Below are 22,629 nucleotides of genomic sequence, written 5' to 3' on the forward strand. Positions count from 1 at the left end.
AAGAATCTTGAGATCACTCAAACTTCATCCTTCTACTCCCAGAGTATACCAGAGAATTACTGCATGTAGAAAAGATATTGCTATTATTCTCATTTCATAAACAGTACAAATATCTGACTCTTAACAAGAAAAGTAGGGTAGGAACTTGTATAACTATTGAGCTCAATGTCAAAAAATTTGACAAAATGAAGCATCATAAAATTTTTAAATTGTTCATCATTGGAAGGCACAAGATTCCTTTCTGTGTTGTTTCATCAGAACTTCAAGTATGGTTGCCAGCCGGGTTACACACAGTAATATAATTAGCTATGTCCTAATACCTTAGTCAAAAGAAAAAGTGATCTTATATTCACTTTTATTGCAATGGAACTTTCAAAACTTCTGATCTTACCATTACCAGAACTGCAAGCCAAGGGATTACTAACTGGGGAGTCTAGAAAAATGGTGCTTAGAGCACAAAACCTAAGTTTTATTTCCTTTGAAATCAACGACTTGAGTTGCCCCTGGGAATAGTAAGAAAAACAAGTTTCAATTTTGGAAAACAGATCAAACACATTCCGTGCAACAGCCATGGTGGGTGGCTTTGAAGCTATGGATAGGATGAACAATTCATTACACCAGGAAAAACCTGGCTAATTCTTAGCAGGTATATGCTTCAGGATTTTGATGACATTCAGTGATAAAGAATAAAAACATTCATACTGGTAAGATTGTTTGTTCTTCTTTTAGGTACTGAAACTCCTGGAAATTGAAGTCAAAATCATCATCGTAAGCAAGTAATCTCATCTCCTCCCCTTTGCGAAAATGACGCAGCCTGATGCCTCTGCCTGCCAGGTGAGCGTGGAGCAGAACAGCAAAAACATGGATGCCACTTGGCTTTTCAGCTTCCAAAGCCTACGGGAGATACAGGGGGAGCCCTGATTAGGTGTCCAAACAAGTGCAAACAGTTCACCTTAAAACAGACTTGGAGGGACAACTGAGAAGAAAAGCTAACACAATTTAAGTCAACACATGAGCTGCCAGACATTTATAATTTGGATTTTTCCTGACTTATTCCAATCTTTGTGAAGCGATACTGGCTGGGAGGAAAGAAGAAGAACTAATGCTTGCTGAGGACCAACTGATCACTTCTATCTTTCTTTTTTCTTCTTTTAGGAAGTGAGCAAACAGTTACAGCTTCTGGCAAAAAGAATCCAGTATTTTGGTAGCTTGAAAATTGAAACTCTTAAAGGAGAATCTACTCCCACTTTTCCAGATAAGAAAATTGAACTGGGAGAATTAAATTAAATGAATTGCTCACAGTCCTACAGCTAGAGAATGATGTCATGGCAATTTAATTCATGGTCTAAATAGTCTAAATAATTCAGAAGAGCATAACCTTTCCATTCTACCATTCTTCCATACTGTCTACAACCACAATATCCTATAATTTATAAAGAATATGATCCATGTTGAAATACTTTCATTCAAGAAAAAAAGAACTATGAATGAAGCAGCCATTATAAAATACTTATATATAGTTTTCTCTTATCCAATATGTATTTTATATTAGTTATTTTTGCTATTTGGTTAAAGAAGGGTCAGTAGCTATAAATCAGAGAAAATGAGAAAAAATGAAAATAAATCATGGAAAAAACAAATATGAACAAAAAATAAAGTTGAGAAAGCAAAAGGGGACTACACAAAGGCTGAAACCATAAAAGATAAAATGAAGTGTCCAATATGAAACAAACAAAGGAAGGGAAAGGAAGGAAAACACCAAAATTCTACTCCTGCAGCCTTCAGGATTTTAAAAAGCAATAAAGGTCTCGCTAAAATTGTAAACAATCATTTCATAGCATGACAACAAGAAAAAGGTTAGTAATAAACTTGGAATTTTCCAAACACAGTTTCTACGAGCATAGATTAATCTAGGAAGAGCAGCTCACAGACCCAGACACACCATACCTCTTCCAGGCATTCCAGGGTGCAGTGACCCTCAGACCGGAAGTCGGGCAGGCCTGGAGGGATGGTGTGAAAGAGGCTTACCCAGAGGCCAGCCTCAATCACCCCAGCATCGTATTTCCTTATATCTGCCGTATAAAATAATCTCAATCCAGAATTATCTATTAAGCCTGGAACAAGAGCATTTAGACAAGAAAAATTAAAAGTGAGCTTGAGTACTTGAAAAAGTTTTCCATATTCAGCTGATATAGGTTTATTTTATATATATTTTATTTATAAATAAATATCATTTATTTTATGATTTTCCTTAAACTCTCACAAAGGAAAGGAATACAAGCAAAGATTAATGAAAGGCAACATCCAGATTCACAAAAAAAACTTACACAGCGTACCATGGGAGACACGTTTGTATTATCTAATGATATATTCCACAATTATCTAACATGAAGACAGAAATAAAAATTCTAAGTCATTCATTAGAATATATAGTAACTCAATGGAAGTTTTATTTGATACTGTTTTGAGGTGAAGCTCAGTAACATTTACATAGAGGTGAAAACCACTGGGTCTAGAAACCATGTGATGATGGAGAAAAATATTAATAATTAACTTTCTTTATAGTTTATCACCAGTCTTTTAATAATTCATCAGTCATATAATCAACAAACAATTATTAAGAATCTATGATGTGAACAGCATAACAACAGGCCTGGTGGGGAGGAAAGATAAGGTACTCCTCTTGCTGTGACACAGTTATCATAAGGAGGGAGAGTATAGGCCCCAAATACTTCATAAATCCATTCCACTTGGAAATTAATTGACTCATTTCTGCAACAGTGACTTACCTACCTGTACACTGACCCATTGGATCAATTAGCATATAAATAATTTTGTATTAATTGTTGTGATTATTTTATTGTTCGCCTTTCCCACTACACTATAATATCCCTGAAGGTGAGGACATTATGTGATTAAGCACAGATCCAGCACATCCTTGGTGCTCAGTATTTTCTGAAAAATTGCACAAATCAGTGTAAAATCATAACCTTGAGTTTCTTTTATTGATAATTTCATATTGAATCCTTTAAGTTTTTGGTGTTGGGATATTACATAGTAAATTCAGGTTTAAATACTTGCCCCTCTTCATTTCAACATATTACACCAGTGTCAACTGCAGTTGTCAACACAGCAAAATGCTTAATATCTTCTAGTGTGATGAATGGTAGTTTTTCATATGTGCTTTTAGACAGAAAATGTTTCATAAGCACCATGTATTTCAGACTAATTTACACCATAAAGGGAAAAGTCTATATTTCTACTTTCTGGTAAGTAATGTCCAAATGGCTTTTTAAGATTAGTGACCACATGTGCCCATTTGCCTGGCTCATTGCTGGCCAATGACTGCTGTCCCAGTGTAATTGTTTATAGTGCCCTTTTCTACTCTAAAAGGTATCCTAATTTGGATGACAAATGTATAGGTTAATTTTTTTTACAACATTAAATGCTATTTTATTTGAAGTCTGTTTAACTCTGTTGAAATAAAGGGAAAAGTTACAAAACTTTTAAAAATCATAGGTAGAATGTATACAAAAATACTCACCTTCCTTATATGTTGGATTGTCATAATGGACTTCCAGGAGCACATAATGAGGATCTAATGGAGTGCCAAGGGATAATCCAACATGAGGTGGATAGGAAAAACCCTAAAAGAGCAAAATTCCATGACACAGTGTTCTGTGAAAGTCCCTCCGAGCTCTACTCCATTCAAAAACCAAACACTCTCAATGATATTTCAACATTCTACAACTGTATTAATCTATAGTTGATCAAATAAAATGACTAAAGAATGATTTCCTGTGGAAAGAAAAATAACCCACCCTCATATCAAAAAGCGTACATCGAGTTTTACTTAGAAGTGTTAGAATTGTAGGGGGAAAGTGATCAGTTTACTTTGTTACATCTCAGTAATCGGTGGTCCCACCTCTCCACCAATGGCCCAGGCGAAAATGACGGTCTCACAGGTGAGGAAGGCATCGGGCATGTTAGGGTGGTAACACTCGTGCCCGTCGTCCAGCACGCTGTCACTGAAGTTGCTGCTGCACTGATAGAGCAGGATGTGATGGACCAGACTCTCGTGGCCTTTCTGAATCACGGGCTCAACCTAAGCAAGCACAGGTGAGAGGGACGATGCAATCAATAAACACCCTTCAACACCCTCTGATAGGCATGAAACTAGCATAAATGATCATCCGTTTTTCAAAGGAATAGTTTTCTCAATTGTGTAACTGTTGTGCGGTTGAAGCGTAATTTATTCTGGAGATGATGACTGATGATGATGATGGCAAGAGCAAAGATGCAATAACCATTCACTTCTCTAAGAATCGTTGTTGTTAAGTCACTGAGTCAAATCCAACTCTTTTGTGACTCCATGGACTGTAGCCCTCCAGGTTCCTCTGTCAATGGGATTTTCCAGGCAAGAATACTGGAATGGGTTGTCATTTCCTTCTCCAGGGGATCTTCCTGACCTAGGGATTGAACCCACATCTCCTGTACTGCACGTGGATTCCTTACCACCTGGGAAGGACTTTACTAATGTGTTGTTTGCTTTTTAAACTTGTTGTTTCCCTTAACATTCTGTGTAGCAGCTGTTTCAAAACCTGCTTGCTCTCTTCCAGGCTTTACTTTGCCTGGCACTCTCTATCTCTCCATCTCTCTGTCTCCCTCTCACAGAGGAAAAAAAAATCACACAGGCATAAACTCCTTCAGTCTCCCTTAAAATGTTATCTTTGCCCATCCCTACTGGAGGTATTGGGGCTTCCCACGTGGCACAAGTGGTAAAGAACCTGCCTGCCAATGCAGGAGACTTAAGAGACGCAGGTTCGATCCCTGGGTTGGGAAGATCTCCTGGAGGAGGGCATGGCAACCCACTCCAGTATTCTTGCCTGGAGAATCCCATGGACAGAGAAGCCTGGCCAGGCTACAGTCCACAGGATCGCAAAGAGTCAGATGCAACTGAAGCAACTTAGCACACATGCACTGGAGGTAGTAATACCTATCTTTCTATCTATCATCTATATGGTGCAGAGCATAGTACTAGGCACAAAGGAAGGCTCAATAAAGGATATTTTTATTTTAGTGATTAAAATCAAATTCTAATAAGAATTTTACCATTAGAATTTAGGAGAGAAAAAGTCATTGTAGTGATGTGATGTGTAGTGATTCAAATTAGAAGGAGACTGGAAACTGCTGAAAACAGAATGAGTGGTGATGTTGGTCCTGAAAGCATGAGTAAGGTGACTATGTTCATTCGACTGTCCTTTCTGTAAGTTCCCTTCAGAACACTGTCCAGGAAACCAGAATGAGCTAAGCACATTCTAACACCTCAAAAAGCCTTACTGCCAGAGAAGGTAGACAAATCCCGTACTTGGCTTAGCTGGACTATAGGGATGGCCACTGGTTACAAGGTTGGTAGAGCCTTCTGTTCATCTGACAAAGTGATCCTTTGTGTGTTTTCAAGAGTTTGCTGTCTTAGAGCTCATCCATCCTTGTGCTTTTAGCCCTAACTACTCAAATGCAAACAATTCATTTAAAAACCTTGCTTTTTGCTGCTGCTGCTGCTGCTGCTGCTAAGTCACTTCAGTCGTGTCTGACTCTGTGCGACCCCATAGACAGCAGCCCACCAAGCTCCGCTGTCCCTGGGATTCTCCAGGCAAGAACACTGGAATGGGTTGCCATTTCCTTCTCCAATGCATGAAAGTGAAAAGTGAAAGTGAAGTCGCGGGGCATAAAAAGATGAAGTCTTTTCAGCTATTTCCTCCTAAGTCTTGCCATTTTGATTTTCTATATAGTCTCTCATTCATTCTTACTTTTTTAATAGGAAAGGTCAAGGCAGCCAAAGAGAGAAGCAGTAGGCATTAGGTAGAGATTTGAATGGGCAGCCAGGGGTCTGAATTTTTAAATCCAGCTTTTGTTTTGTGTGGAATAGTGAGCCCTGCTATGCCTAACCCACAAGTACATTTTTAACATCACATTCACAGAAAATGACCTTGCACATGGCTGTGCTTGCACTCATCTCTAGAGGACTGTATACCCTGAAGACAGAAACTGTTTTCTATTTTGCTTCAAAATGACAGTTACTGTTCACACATGGTATAACAATTACACAGAAGGGCAGCCCAGGATTTTCTGAGATTATAGTTTCCATGTCAAATTTGATTTGTGTGTGTGTGCATGTATGCTTGGTCGTGTCTGAGTCTTTGCAACCCCAAGGACTGTAGCCCGCCAGGCTCCTCTGTCCATGGGATTCTCCAGGCAAGAATGCTGGGGAGAGTTGCCATTTCCTCTTCCAGGTATTCTTCCCAATCTGATGATCAAACCCATGTCTCCAGCAGCTCCTGAATTTGACAGGCAGATTCTTTACCACTGAGCCAACAGGGAAGGCGCTTTTTTGGCCACCTCATGAGAAGAGTTGACTCATTGGAAAAGACCCTGATGCTGGGAGGGATTGGGGCCAGGAGGAGAAGGGGACAACAGAGGATGAGATGGCTGGATGGCATCACTGACTCGATGGACCCGGGAGTTGGTGATGGACAGGGAGGCCTGGCGTGCTGCGATTCATGGGGTCGCAAAGAGTCGGACATGACTGAGCGACTGAACTGAACTGAACTGAACTGATACTTATTTGGGTGCATCAGTACTCCAAGGGGGACAGGGAACTGCTAATATGTCTTTAGTTAAATATTCAGGCACATGTGAGGATTTTGCTATGTGCCTAGGGGTTTTCATGGTGGCTCAGATGGTAAAGTGTCTGTCTGCAATTTGGGAGACCCAGGTTCAATCCCTGGGTTAGGAAGATCCCCTGGAGAAGGAAATGGAAAATCACTCCAGTACTCTTGCCTGAAAAATTCCATGGACAGAGGAGCCTGGTGGGCTACAGTCCATGGATCTCCAAGAGTCGGACCTGACCGAGCGACTTCACTTTCTTTTCTTTCTAAGTTCAAGCCAAACCCTGTAGGCTGTACTGAGCTCTACTAGCTAGGTTCTGGATAGGAGCCCCTAAGGGCAAATGAGGATTGGCTTCTCCCAGGGCAGCTACCCTGGGCTTCCCTAGTGGTTCAGAAGGTAAATAATCCACTTGCAATGTGGAAGACCTGGGTTTGATCCCTTCATTGGGAAAATTCCCTAGAGGAGGGCATGGCAATCCACTCCAGTATTCTTGCCTGGAGAATCCCATGGACAGAGGAGCCTGGTGGGCTATAGTCCTTCAGGTCGCAGAGTGGGACACACTTGAGTGACTAAGCACAGCACACAGCAAGGCTGCTGCAGAAACTAGTGGCTTTCACTGAGGCACCACAAGAGGGCACTAGAGAGCAAGGCGGCAGATTATGTGAGGCTGGATGGTGCTTAAAGGAGCTTCAAATAACTTTAAAAATCCTTAAAAAAAAAAAAAACTTTTAAGAGTAAGTGACTTTTATGCATAAAATAGATAACTAATGAAAACCTACTGTATAGCTCAAGAAACTGTACTCAGTGCTCTGTGGTGAACAAAATGGGAAGGAAATCCAAAAAAGAGGGGATATATGTACACACATGGCTGATTCACTTTGCTGTATAGCAGAAACCAACACAACATTGTAAAGCAACTCCAATATAATTAATTTTAAAAGAATAAGTGCTTTTTTATATACAAAGCGAGTGCTGAAACCAACACCAAGTTGCCAAGCTCACAAAGCACTCTAGGAATGACAATAGTAACATCTGTCTTTTATTTAGCACCTCCTACCTACCAGCCACTATTGAGTCAGTTCACATATTTCACTTACTATTTATAACAAATCTATTAGGTAAATGTTACTGTTTCCATTTGACAGAGGAGAAAACTGAGACTCGGAGGATTCTGCAGCAAATCCAATCATGGCTAGGAAGTGGTAGATGGGGATTTGAAACTAGGCTGGTCTGACCCCTTAAGTTAGTACTCTTTGAATTGCAACACATAATATTGAAGGAAGATAGGTTGGAGATCACCAACAACTTTGGAAGTTGCTGCCAGTGAGTGGGTGGATGAAAGGTTTCACATAGTCAAGTTGCCGACAGTTGTCAGCAAGAGGGTGATGACACCAGGGAGCCAGCCCCAGGAAGTGCTTCGGGAGCCACTACTGAAAATCCCCACACAATGCTGCCATCAAGGGAGCAGCGCCACACTGGGAGGGAGCCTCATGCCTGGGGAGTCTCCTGCCTTCTTTTGCTACCCTGTCCACATGCCCTGGTCTCTAGGGAGAGGAGACAGACTATGGCCTTTGTGGGAGGGCAAATAACAAGGTCTCACCTGGAAACCCAGTGAAGGCTTCAAGGAGAATTAAATTGCAATCCAACCCCCAGGTTACAAATTGATAGTACAGCCTAGAAAATGAGGATTTCCTAGGAAAAATACACCCACAAAGCAACAAGGAAACTTACTGCATGCAAACCCAGGTACTGTTCATTGGGAAATATAAGAAGCCTTGGAAGAGGCAAAGTCCTTAGAAAAAAGATGTTTTGTTTTTGTTTTTGTTTCCTGTTGTGCGATTGAGAGACAAAGAAAGAGAAGTGCCTGAGAATAATATGTAAGGATAACTACTGAATAAAGTGTTGAAATGTTGGTCGCTCAGTCGTGTCCAACACTTTGTGACCCCATGGACTGCGGCTCGCCAGGCTTTTCTGTCCATGGGACTCCCCAAGTAAGAATATTGGAGTGAGTTGCCATTTCTTTCTCCAGGAGATCTTCCCAACCCAGTGATAGAACTCAGGTCTCCTGCATTGCAGGAAGATTCTTTACCATGTGAGCCAAGAGGCCACCAGAAAATATATGAGCTATCAAACTCTTGAAAAGAGGAGAACTTCTTGATAGAGAATTTTGAGTTGACCATGGGGGATAATTAAGTGAGACACCAATAATATCCCTCTGGACAGGAAATACCCACTTAGCACAGAGTCCAAGTTCCAGGGAATGTGAACAGCTTGATGCAGGACAGGGCCATTGGCTCATGGCACCCGGTATGGGGTAGAATTTCCCACAAAGCTTCCTGTCATGCTTACAAAGCCTAGTGCTGCCAGCTCATGGCTACCAATCACCCACCAAATGACGACTGCATATTATCTTCTGCTGCCATGACCATTCCACAAACATTTGAAGCAGTCACAGCACTTGTGTTTTATCCCCTGCTGTGATATCCTTCTTTACACCAAGGAAGAGTGAGGCAGAGACAGGCGAGCACCATCTGAGGAAGGAGACGGAAGCGCACAGAGCTCCATGACTCACGCTGCTTGGTGGCAGAACACAAGCATTCAGCACTGCTCTTTCTTGTGTCCTGGTAACAGTCCACGGGAAAGAGTTTTCCTTTGGCATCACCGCCCGATTTGAATCAATGGTGGACTTCTATACTTCTGTATTTAAAAATTTTTGAGACAAACAAGGCTGTAATGCTTATTTGTCTATCACTACTATAAGGGGAAGCACTCTCTTATTTTGATTCCTACTTCACAGATGTCACATTATCATCACAATCAAAATGGGAATCCCCAAAGTTTCCTCTATTCAAAAAAATATTGCAGTGATAAAAACTGCCACAGAAGGTCATGGCCAGATAAGGCACACAAATATAAATAAATTGGTATTTCTGAGACTGCAATGAACATTTAAGTGAATTTTGCTTTTAAGCTGAGTATGAGTTTGGCAGAAGAAATAAATTTTAAAAAATATAATTTAAAAGTGCCTATGGAAGTAGGTGGCAATGACACCGAATATTAAACTATGTCATTGATCACTGTGTTCTTGTACATAAGTGAAATTGACAGACCTAGAACAGATGGTAGGCCTGTACACGCACCGTCACATGCAACAAGCTAAGCAAGGATGGTCTAGCAGCTGTGGGTTATCTGTTAGCCTATGTGCAAACTAAAAAACAGCCCAGGAACCAAAACACAGATAAAAAGAGAGGGAAGTCTTTAACCTGAAGGATTTTAAAGATTAAAACAGTCCCTTCAGTTAGTTCAAGAAAATGGAACTTTGGGGTATTCTTGAGAAGACTTAGCAATAAAAAGGAGAAAAAACGAGAGCTGCTAAGCATAGCCAAGATCAAGGCGAAAGTTAAAACTGACCATAAAGCAGTGTTATTGACTGTTGTTTTATGTTCCTGAGCATCAAAAAGCCCTTATACCGTTCCTCATGAACCCATCTTCTCTTACTCTCTTTAGCCAGGTCAAAGCAAAGTCCTTGTAACACACTGACTGCTTAATAGCTACTCATTGAATGGAAATGAAGCCAACATTAAGGAGGCTGAGTCATCAAACGCATTGCCTCCTAATTTCCTGATCTTCTCAACTCCAGGGACCTAGGCTACATCCCACCTCCTCCACCATCTCCCAGAGATGCAGTCACCAAGTCTAGTGAGTGCTACCTTTAAAAGGTAACCTAGGAACTTCCCTGGTGGTCCAGTGATTAAGAATCTGCCTGCCAATGCAGGTGACACAGGTTCAATCCCTGATCCACGCTCTGTAACAAGAGAAGCCACCTCAGTGAGAAGCCCACACACCACAACTAGAGAAAGCCCATGTGCGGCAATGAGGACCCAGCACAGCCAAAAATAAATGAATAATTAATTTTAAAAAAGGTAACCTGAGTGTAACCATGTTTTCTTAGCTTTCAAATACCAATGACCTCAATACTAACGCTTGCAAAATAAAATTATTTTTTGCTTAATTCCCCTGTACTGGGTTAAGCAGTGTTCCTGCAAAATTCACATCCACCTAGAACCTCAGAATGTAACATTATTTGAAAATATGGTCTTTGCACCTGTAATTAGTTAAGATGAGTTTGCACTGGCTGAGGATGGGTCCTAAATCCAATGACTAGTGTCTTTAGAGAAGAGAGAGAAGATTCAGACTCAGATACACAAAGAGAAGATGGCCATCTGAAGATAGAGGCAGAGATGGGAGTTAAGTTGCCAGAAACCAAGTAACCCCAGAAAGCATAAGAAACTGGAAGGACCAAGGAAGGCTTCTCTGCTAGAGCCTTCTGAGAAAGCATGGCCCTGCCAACACCTTGATTTTGGACTTCTGACTTCCAGAGCTCTGAGAGAGTAACTTTCTGCTGTTTCAAGTTACCCACCCAGCTTGTGGTCATTTATTGTGGAAGTTCTAGGAATCTAGTACAGCCCCCATCTCAATTTTTAAATAAAAAACTAACAATTTTCAGATGTGTGCATTTGTAGCTAGGTCATGGTTGTCTCTGCACTGGTTTGTGACATGAACTTATCACAAATATACATCATTTCCTCTTATGTGAATAGGTCTGTAGGTTAGTTGGGGGCTTCCCAGGTGGCATTAGTGGTAAAGAACCTGCCTGCCAATGCAGAAGATGCAAGAGATGTGGCATCAATCCCTGGGTCAGGAAGATCCTCTGGAGGAGGGCATGGAAGCCCACTTCAGTATTCTTGACTGGAGAATCTCATGAACAGAGGAGGCTGGCAGGTTACAGTCCACTGGATTGCAAAGAGCTGGACATGAGTGAAGCAACTTGGCCTGCACATGGGTGATTTAATAATATTGTCTCAAGGGTAATTTCCTGGTTTTGATAATCAAACTAAGGAAGATAAGATATTACCATTTAGGAAAATCTACTATTTTTACAACTATTTTTTGTAAGTCTAAAATGATTTCAAAATTTAAAAATGTAAAAAATTAAAAAAAAAAGATTCATTATCTATAGCCAAATATATGTGCATCTTGCTTTTGATTTTATTTTAGGAGGGTTAAAAAAAGGGGGAGATAAAATGCCCTTCTTGACTGGTCTAGGAATACTGAGATCAGTGAGAAAAACAGGAGGTTATTAGAGCTCTTAAGAGCAATTTTCCTTTATTTATTCTTCTATGTCTTCCCATTTAAGATGTGACTTGTTAAAACATGTGTGGAACACAGCTCTCCAAAGCCAACTTGCAGTTCAATAAATTAAAAATTAAAACAAAAGGAAAGAGGTGATGGGTGGAATCTGTAATGAGCTGGAAATTTTGTAAATCCTCATCACTGTTCTTGCCTGTTCTTGTCCCTGGCATCCCATTCTATGTACCCACCGAGGCATAGGTTGCTGTCCATGTAAAGCAGGCAAACCATCTCTGACAAAGGTTAGCCAAAGGGCATCTGGTTGATAAAGTGATGCAGCCTATGAGAACATTTCAGCCAGAACTAGCAGTGCAGATAATTATAAAGTCATATGACTATTTGCCTCCCTTTCTCCCTTCTTATCTCCATCCTCGCTGGGCAGAGCTCTTTGAGAATGACAATATATCTGACTTTTAAGAGGCAACCAAATTGAGCAAGAGAACGATATCATTGTCCCACAGGTAATCCAGCCTGAAATAGTTCAGGGTTCAAAGCAAAACCCGACTTGTTGATGTGTTATCAAGGGGCCACAGCTTGAATGGACTTGGCAACTAAAGCCCAGGAAATCATGTTCAAATCAGATGGAGATGAATAGAAGAAATGAAGAAAAGGGGAAAATTGAAGGAGAGACACCACTGGGAAGTAATTCATCCCCTACTGAAATCTTGAATTCTCAAAGGAACTACCATCTTCAGGTGGGACCATGCCCTGCCAGCCACAATTGACTAGTTCCGGGGCCGGTGCCCAACACATCAATCATTTTTTTGGATTTTCAAACTATGATAAAAGAACTCATTGTCTACTAGAAGGTGGAGACTGTGGAAGAAGCCAGCATGTGGTGAGATACAATAACAGCACACAGAAAAGTGCCAAAGATAAGACAGTCTTGGTAGGGTTTGAATACTTAACTCTGTTCCTGAAACCAGCTTTGTCTCTACCATCCTGTGGCTTATTTATTCAACCTTTCCTCTTAATTCATGAGTCAGTACATTCCTTTCTATTTCTTAAGCTAGTTCAGGTTGGGTTTCTGTTACTTGCAACCAAGAGTCCTGATTAATAATCATGTGCCTGCTAACTTGCTTCAGTTGTGTCCAACTCTTTGTGACCCTATGGACTATAGCCCACCGGGCTCCTCTGTCCATGGGATTCTCCAGGCAAGAATACTGAAGTGTGTTGCTATGCCCTCCTCCAGGTGATCTTCCCAACCCGGGGATCAAACCCATGACTCCTGTGGCTCCTGCGTTGCAGGTGGATTCTTTATTGCTGAGCCACTGGGGAAGCCACCGATTAACAATCACACCGTTAACCATATATCATCAATTTATCAATATGCGTGTGCATTTATGTAGTACTATCTGAAAACATCTCTTTTTCTCTTAGGAAATTTGCCACATAAAACTACTTTGCTTTTGTTTTACTCTTTTATTTTAATTATTACTCATAATTGGATCTGTGTAAAATTACTGCAGATGGTGATTGCAGCCATGAAATTAAAAGACACTTACTCCTTGGAAGGAAAGTTATGACCAACCTAGATAGCATATTCAAAAGCAGAGACATTACTTTGCCAGCAAAGGTCCATCTAGTCAAGGCTATGGTTTTTCCAGTAGTCATGTATGGATGTGAGAGTTGGACTATGAAGAAAGCTGAGTGCAAGAGTCCCTTGGACTGCATGGAGATCCAACCAGTCCATTCTAAAGGATATCAGCCCTGGGTGTTCTTCGGAAGGAATGATGCTAAAGCTGAAACTCCAGTACTTTGGCCAGCTCATGCGAAGAGTTGACTCATTGGAAAAGACTCTGATGCTGGGAGGGATTGGGGGGCAGGAGGAGAAGGGGACAACAGAGGATGAGATGGCTGGATGGCATCACCGATTTGATGGACCTGAGTTTGAGTGAACTCTGGGAGTTGGTGATGGACAGGGAGGCCTGGCATGCTGCAATTCATGGGGTCACAAAGAGTCGGACACGACTGAGTGACTAAACTGAACTGAATTGAACTGAAGGTAATAACAAAGTTACTTCAATAAAATGCCCTTGAAAGACAATATGGGGAGAGAAATCTACCCCCTAACACACATAAGTATCTCTATCCCTTGCTTATTGATTCCTGAAATTCCAAGGCACTTAATATTAAACATTAAGCCTGTTTTACTTGGTGAATATGCAAGTATCCTTGAGAAATGTTAAACATTGTGATTCTTAGTCATTTACTTCTGCATGTGAATTAACTAGGTACCTTTGCCAAACAGTTCAATAATGATAAAAAAAAAGATATAAAATTACCTTTAAGAGCGTTTATAACACAACATAGTGTATATATTGTTCTTTGAATTCTTAACAGACTATTCATGACCTACAGTTATATATTAATTTTTTGTTAATTGAAATTTTTAATAAACTAGAGACCACCAAGCTACTCTAAGAAAATTTAAATTAACTATAAAATTAATTTTATAAATTTAAATTTAATTTATTTAAATTTTTATTTAATTTATAAATTTGCTATATGGCCAGTAAAGAGTAGTTGAATGACCTGGAGGTTTGGAGACCAAGTTCATTTCCTGGCTGTGCCATTAACTGTGTCTTGCTGTGTGACAGGACTTTGAGCAGGTCACATCACACTAGTGCTTACTTTTTATCAGGCTCTAAGATTCATGTTTATATAGAGACTCAGTTCAGTTAAGTCGCTCAGTCATGTCCTACTCTTTGCAACCCTATGGACTGCAGCACACCAGGCTTCCCTGTCCATCACTAACTCCTGAAGCTTGCTCAATTCATGTCCATTGAGTCAGTGATGCCATCCAACCATCTCATCCTCTGTCATCCCTTTCTCCTCCTGACTTCAATCTTTCCCAGCATCAGGGTCTTTTCTAAGGAGTCAGTTCTTTGCATCAGGTAGCCAAAGTATTGGAGTTTCAATTTCAGCATTAGTCCTTCAAAGGAATATTCAGGACTGATTTCCTTTAGGATTGACTAGTATGATCTTCTTGCAGTCCAAGGGACTCTCAAGAGTCTTCTTCAATACCACAGTTAAAAAGCATCAGTTCTTCGGTGCTCAGCCTTCTTTATGGTCCAACTCTCACATCCAGACATGACTACTGGAAAACCATGTCTTTGACTAGATGGACCTTTGTTGGCAAAGTAATGTCTATGTTTTTAATATGCTGTCTAGGTTGGACAAGACATATAAACATTATATTCATTTAATCCTCAAAACAACATAATGAGCTTAGGTAATAGAATTATCACATTTTCTATAAATGGAAAGTAAAACACATATAAATTAAGAAACTTGCCCAGGTGTCAAAGCCCTGTTTAACTTCTGATGGCCTGGACTGTGAGTCGGTGCTCCTCACGACCACACTGACTGATGCACTGGCCTCTTTATCGGCAGGGTAGTAGGTGGCAGTGTCTGCTCCACCGAGATCACGTCAGGTCTCCATAGCCTTTACTGTATACCCATCATCCAGATTCTGTTGTCTAATTTCTAATTACTTCCCCTGAGAGTCCTCGGAGGCATAATCTTGCACTCACTTTGCAAACAGCAAGAAGTGCAAGATAATGTACATTGCTCTAGGGAAGGTGAAAAGGGAGGATGAATGTCTAGCAATCTTGGGTCAAGTGGGACAGCTCTAAACATACTTCATATGCTATGGACTGAATGCTTGTGCCTCGCCCTGAAATTCATGTATTAAAATCCTAACCCCCAAGCTTATTACAAACAAGGCCTTTGGGAGGTGTTTAGGTCATGAAGGCAGATCCTCATGAATGGGATTACTGTGCTTGTAAGTAACCCCAGGGTGCTGCCTTGTCCCTTCCTCCATGTGAGGTTGCAGTGAAAAGACAGTCACCTCCGAGGAAGAGGTTCTCACCAGACACCAGAGCTGCCAGTGCCTTGGTCTTGGACTTCCCGGCCTCTAGAACTATGAGAAATAAATTTCTCTTGTTTATAAGCCACCCGGTCTGTGGTATTCTGTTAGATCAAACAGGCTAAGACATTGAGAATAAGTTAAACCTGGAACGACAAAGCCATCATATCCTTGCTTGGCTCTTTCCATAGCCTTACTCTGCCCCCTACTGTTTTCTCCTGGTACTTCCTTAATCAATCCTTCCTACATAAATTCTTGTCTCCAAGGACTGCTTCTGGTTACCCAACCTAAGACAAGTAGTGTAATGCATTTTTGGACCACATTTTCTTGGATTTGAATCTTTCTCCATTACTACCTTATTTATTTTTCTTGAAATATATTTGACACATAACACTGTGCAAATTTAAGGTGTACAACATACTAAAAGACTTGATTTGAATTTTAAATCTGTATACATAAGACTGAGATGTATTTTCTCTACAGAGATCTTTTTCTGAATTACAGCCTCCCTCCTTTCTCCAAAAGAAACTAAGCTACATTGACACTTAAGGGTGTTTATATACAGTTTTGAACATAAACATTCCTTATCATTTTGCTCTGAAAATCCTTTCTCTCAAAGAGATGCTCTCCATTTAGTCATGCACTTGACTAATCAACTAAGGAAAAACACAAAAAACCACACACCTATATCTAGTCTACTGTGCACTCTGTGTTAGGTGTCAAAGGAGAAAGCAAAGAGGCATCAAACATGACTCTGACAGTCATATTGTTAGGGGAAGCACACTGACTCAAACCGCCCACCCTGGCCAGGCACCATAGTAACCATTTGCGTAAGTTGTTTTACAACAGGAGGTCCTGCTAAGGAACACGGAACTAATAAGCCCCACCAACTGGAAGAGTTCAGGAAAGGTCAAAAGAAGACATCACATGTCCAACCATCTCTCAGAATCCTTCTCACTGTCATCCATCTTCACTGAACAAGGTGTGCACCACTCAGGAAGGACTCTGAGTCAGAATGATTGGCTAAAGACTACCCAGAAACTAATCCCATCACCATAAAACCTGAGACACCAAGCCACGTGGCAGAGCTGTTCTCCTGGGTTCCCTTACCCTACTGCTCTCCAAGGGTGCCCTTTCCCAATAAAATCTCTTGCTTTGTCAGCACATATGTCTCCTTGGACAATTCATTTCCAAGTGTTAGACAAGAGCCCTGTTTCGGTCCCTGGAAGGAGTCCCACTTTCTGCAACAATATGGTTCATATTCTAGAACGGTAGAGAAGTATAGACCAGAGAATGATAATTTCTGGTTGCCTCCCAGCACTGATTCCCCTAGATTTCCCTACCAGAATCCTGAATTGCTTAGCTATACCAATGGGCTAAGAATGATTCCTACTTCCCTTATGTGGCCTAAATTCATTTATGTGATCCCATCCTTGACATGAACTTAAATTGGTCAAATCACAGGGACTTTTCCATGGTGACTGATGGAAGAGATGTCCTCTCCTTTCCCCAAGATGTGAAAGAAAAAATGTTATGTTGGGAGTTGAGGCCACCATTTTCCTAACATGAGAGAAAACAGGCCAAGGATGAAAATAATAGAAGAGTAAGGGCCAAAGTCAATGAAGCTGAAGTTCTTGAAACATTATAAATCTCCAGACTAACAGATTTGCCTGAAATCAACACAAAGCAATGCTCAGTTGAAATGAAAATCAGTTTGGTGCTGATAGTAATTGTCAATAACAATAATTTTCTTCCATCACCCTTCATTTCTTTCCTCTCTTTAGACAAATAACGCAAACTGAGATGAGCACTCAAATCTGGATTAAGTTATAAGCTCTGTTAATTAAGACTTCTGAAAAAAAAACAAAAACAAAAAAACCCACAAAAACGAGTTCCCAAAATAGCTAACATCTGAGTTTTGGGTTCTGTATGTAACATATTTGAAAACCAATTTTTTTTATGAGAACACTAAATATTTAGAATATGCCTCTGGTGGCTCAGACAGTAAAGAATCTGCCTGCAATGCAGGAGATCTGGGTTAGATCCCCGGTCAGGAAGATCCCCTGGAGAAGTGAATGGCCACCCACTACAGTATTCTTCCCTGGAGAATTCTATGGACAGTCCATGGGGTCGCAAAGAGTCAGACATGACTGAGCAACTAACTTTCACTTTCAGAGCAATATGGCTCATCCTATTTTGTATTTCCCACCTATAAAATACCCTTCAAGCAACTTTCCTGTCATAATATTCATCCCAGTCCACACCTCCTATGCATCCTACCTGAATTATAGCAATAGCCACACACTTATCTTCTTGAATGTACAGGAGTTTGCTTTCTGAACCACACTCCATATCCAATACTTTGGTCACCTGAATCTAAGAGCTGACAAAGACCCTGATGCTGGGAAAGACTGAGAGCAGAAAGAGAAGGGAAGGCAGAGTATGTGATGGTTAGACAGCATCACTGACTCGATGGACATGTATTTGAGCAAACTCTGGGAGACAGTGAAGGAAAGAGGAGCCTGGTGTGCTGCAGTCCATGAGATCACAGAGTTGGACACAATTTAGTGACTGAATAACAACAACAACAACCCTATCCCAGGCAAATCGCCTTTAGAAATCATGCTGAAGAGGGTGTGGAGAAAAGGGAACTCTCTTACACTGTTGGTGGGAATGCAAACTAGTACAGCCACTATGGAGAACAGTGGGAGATTCCTTAAAAAACTGGAAATAGAACTGCCTTATGATCCAGCAATCCCACTGCTGGGCATACACACTGAGGAAACCAGAAGGGAAAGAGACACGTGTACCCCAATGTTCATCACAGCACTGTTTATAATTGCCAGGACATGGAAGCAACCCAGATGCCCATCAGCAGATGAATGGATAAGAAAGCTGTGGTACATATACACAATGGAGTATTACTCAGCCATTAAAAAGAATACATTTGAATCAGTTCTAATAAGATGGATGAAACTGGAACCTATTATACAGAGTGAAGTAAGCCAGAAAGAAAAACACCAATACAGTACACTAATGCATATATATGGAATTTAGAAAGATGGTAACAATAACCCTGTGTACAAGACAGCAAAAGAGACACTGATGTATAGATCAGTCTTATGGACTCTGTGGGAGAGGGAGAGGGTGGGGAGATTTGGGAGAATGGCATTGAAACATGTATAATATCATGTATGAAACGAGTCGCCAGTCCAGGTTTGATGCACGATGCTGGATGCTTGGGGCTGGTGCACTGGGACGACCCAGAGGGATGGTATGGGGAGGGAGGAGGGAGGAGGGTTCAGGATGGGGAACACAGGTATACCTGTGGTGGATTCATTTCGATATTTGGCAAAACTAATACAATATTGTAAAGTTTAAAAAAAAAAAAAAAAGAAATCAGCACTTTTAACCTTGTTAATCAGAATAATATTTGATGGCACCACCCCACCTCTTATAGCCAATCAACTCCACACTTATGCTTCTGATATCAAGGACTCTCTTTCATTGGCTGCATGTTATTTACACAGTCTCAATATGCATGAATTTCCAGCCATAGGAATCCCTTCTCTTTATGCACCATGTTCATTCCTCCCTCCATGATTTCATTAAGTACTGTTTTCTCCATCCAGTACATCCCCCTTACTCAACTCTGCTTATTAAAATCTTACTCATTCTTGAAAGCCCAGGTTTTGTTTTCCCCAGACGCCTTCCCTGATTATTTTGGCTCATATTTGTCTTGTTTCTCTGAACTTCTTTCAGGAGGCAATACTATGTGGTAGACTGAAACCAAAGACTTGGTTTAGAATCCAATGTCTGGCACTTACCAGCTGTGTGACCTGAGGCAGATTGCTTAACCTTATTGAAACTTAGGGTCTTTATGTATAAAATGTAAATACAAATCAACTTCTAATCCATTATAAAAAGTAAAGGAAAATATGTCTAGCTCATAACTCTTAGTACAATGCTGAAAACTCTACTCAATTCTGTGCAACTTAGTATCATTTTTTATTGGATGCAATAATTTCATATATGAGTTTTTTCTGCTTATTTGGAGTTGCAACTCACTGTTTTACCATTTGTTGACAATTCATTCCAGGGAGTAGACTTCTTCAAAGTGTTTATTATTTCTGTGTATTGTAATTAAGAGAATAGTATATCAATACTAGATATTGCCAGTTACTCTTTGACAAGCAACTTCTAACTTACTTGTAAGTATAAGCTGTTTGTAAACAATGAATTGAATATTTTAGGTTAACTTGCATTTCAGATTCTGGAAATTCATGGAATCAAAAGTACATACTCTTTATATAAAATAGAGATGATTTACTGCTTCCTGGTACAGAAAAATGGTTCAGAGAACTTATCCAACAATGCTGTTAGTCAGTGCATGCTATTCAATGCAGCAATACATACATCAAAGGTATGAGTATATCTGGATTTCTGCAGGGTAGAAAGACACACAAGGACCAACATGTTTTATGGAAAATCAGAAGTGCAGAAATGGGGGATATCTGATAGGAACATAGCTCCACATCACAGAATGACAGGGAGGCAGAACAGTGCAATAAAAATGCATGAATACTCCAATTTTATCTAAAGTGACCCATCTTCCTACAGTGGAGAAGTGGACTAAAGATTAATAGAGGAAAGAATTGGAAGCAACACTCAGCTGAGCAAAGATAAGTAAACATTAAATCACCAAAAAAATGAGGAAAGTATTTGCAACATTTATGTCAAGAAAAGGGCCTATTCCCTTAATATAAAAAAGCTCTGATAAATAAACAAAAAAACCCAGTAAAGAAAGGCAAAGTTACATGAAAGAAAAGTTCATAGCAAAAATATACAACTGGTTACAAACAGAGAAAACGTTGTTAAAAGTCATTCATAATTAAATAAATGGAAATGAAAACAATATACTCTTTCACCTATCAGATTGGCAACATGTTAGAAGTTTGTTAAAAGGCAATGTCTGAGAGTATTATGGACTGAATGCTGTATCTCTCAAAATTCATCCATTGAAGTCTCAACCCCCAAAGTGACTGTGTTTGGCGACAGAGCCCTTATGGAAGTATGCTCGGTCACAGTCGTGTCCAACTCTTTGTGACCGTATGAACTGTAGCCTGACAGGCTCCTCTGTCCATAGGATTCTCCAGGCAAAAATACCCAAGTGAGTTTTTATGCCCTCCTCAGGGGATCTTCCTGACTCAGGGACTGAACCCACATCTCCTGTGTCTCCTGCACTGCAAGCAGATTCTTTACCCACTGAGCCAGCCGGGAAGCCCAACTTCTACACAGTGCATAGTATATACAACCATTCATCAAATGTCAGTTCTCACATTTCTGATTCATAATCTACCTACAATACTTCCTTGACTATTACATATATATTGCATTTATACTATACTATTAGACTTAAATATATTATATGGAGTCCTTCAAAATGTTTATTTCCCTAATCTTGAATTATGGGAACATAGTTTTTTCTTCTCATGAATTTTTAATTCAAAATTAGTTATTTAGAGTGATAACTGATCAAGATGAAGCAACATACTGTTCCTCTGAAAACCCAATTATAGCCTCCAAATTTTTAGGTCCTTAGAATAAAAGAGTTTTCTCCCCAAGCCTGCTCTCAAGACTTTGCAGCCCACTGGCAGATGTCACTGAGCTGGTTTCACCTCTAAACAGACACAGCTCCTTCTGGGAGAGTCTTAGCAAAGACACCCAGACCTTCCCTTGGTTCTACACCAAACATTTTCTGTCTCCCTGGATTGTTTCCGCTTTCTGGTCTCCTTTGAAGTTACAGTAGATAGTCTGCTTTTTGTTGTTGTTATTGCTGTTATGTGTGTATGTGTGTTTGTTTTTTTATAGTTTAAAGGCCTAATAATTCCATTCATGAAAGAACAACTCAATGACTAACAGATGATCTTCACGATAAAATGCCATAGCCCTAAATTAAGGGGAAAAAAAGCTTAGTATTTCACTTAGCTCAATACAACTTACATGTAAATATAACTGATTTAATTCTGCATATTTTAATACTAACTAGGGTTTGCCTCAATATTCTTTGGAAGGACTGATGCTGAAGCTGAAGCTCCAATACTTTGGCCATCTGATGCAAAGAACTGACTCAATGAAAAAGACCCTGATACTAGGAAAGATTTAAGGAAGGAAGAGAAGGGGACAAAAAGAGGATGAGATGGTTGGATGGCATCACCACCTCCATGGACATGAGTTTGAGCAAGCTCCAGGTTTGACGATGGACAGGGAAGCCTGGCGTGCTGCAGTCCATGGGGTCACAAATAGTCAGACATGACAGCGACTGAACTGAACTGAACTGAGGGTTTCCCTGGTGGTTCAGATGGTAAAGAATCCATCTACAATGCTGGAGACCTGGGTTTGATCCCTGGGTTGGGAAGACCCCCTGGAGAAGGGAATGGCTACCCACTCCAGTATTCTGGCCTGAAGAATTCCATGGACAGAGGAGCAAAGCAGGCTACAGTCCATGGGGTCACAAAGAGTTGGACACGACTGAGCGACTTTCACATTCACTTTCACTTCAAGACTTACTTCCACATTCTGAAACTTCTAATAGATATGTTTATATATAATTTATCATAATACTTTTGGCTTATTTAAATAAAGTATATTATTTTAGCATTGATTCATCATAATTTAAGGACTTTGTTTCCTGCAGAAATTTAATAAATGGGCCATTTTATTTTTCTTCTAGGAAGAGGAAAATAATCATTTCATGGTAGTTTTTATTCCTTCAGGCATAGTTTAAAGATTAGCTATAACTATAAGCAATACAAATGAATAACACTTGCCTGATGCAGAATTCTATGTTGGCTTTTATCCAAAGGTCTAGAATTCACTGCTCTTTAAATTAAATTTAA

General features: G+C 40.2%; 1 protein-coding gene across 1 annotated transcript in view; it reads right to left on the bottom strand.

Moving 5' to 3' along the window:
- The window catches only part of MOXD1 (monooxygenase DBH like 1), a 97,930-nt gene that overhangs the window by 21,868 nt on the left and 53,433 nt on the right, over window positions 1–22,629 (bottom strand). Inside the window, exons 5-8 of the mRNA XM_005904404.3 lie at window positions 3,926–4,105; window positions 3,545–3,647; window positions 1,948–2,114; window positions 703–894 (exon numbers count right to left, since the gene is read on the bottom strand). Of these exons, the coding sequence (XP_005904466.2) occupies window positions 703–894; window positions 1,948–2,114; window positions 3,545–3,647; window positions 3,926–4,105 (642 nt within the window). The remainder of the gene's footprint in view (window positions 1–702; window positions 895–1,947; window positions 2,115–3,544; window positions 3,648–3,925; window positions 4,106–22,629) is intronic.

This window comes from Bos mutus, chromosome 9 (assembly GCF_027580195.1).
Source record: "Bos mutus isolate GX-2022 chromosome 9, NWIPB_WYAK_1.1, whole genome shotgun sequence".
Lineage (NCBI taxonomy): Eukaryota > Metazoa > Chordata > Mammalia > Artiodactyla > Bovidae > Bos > Bos mutus.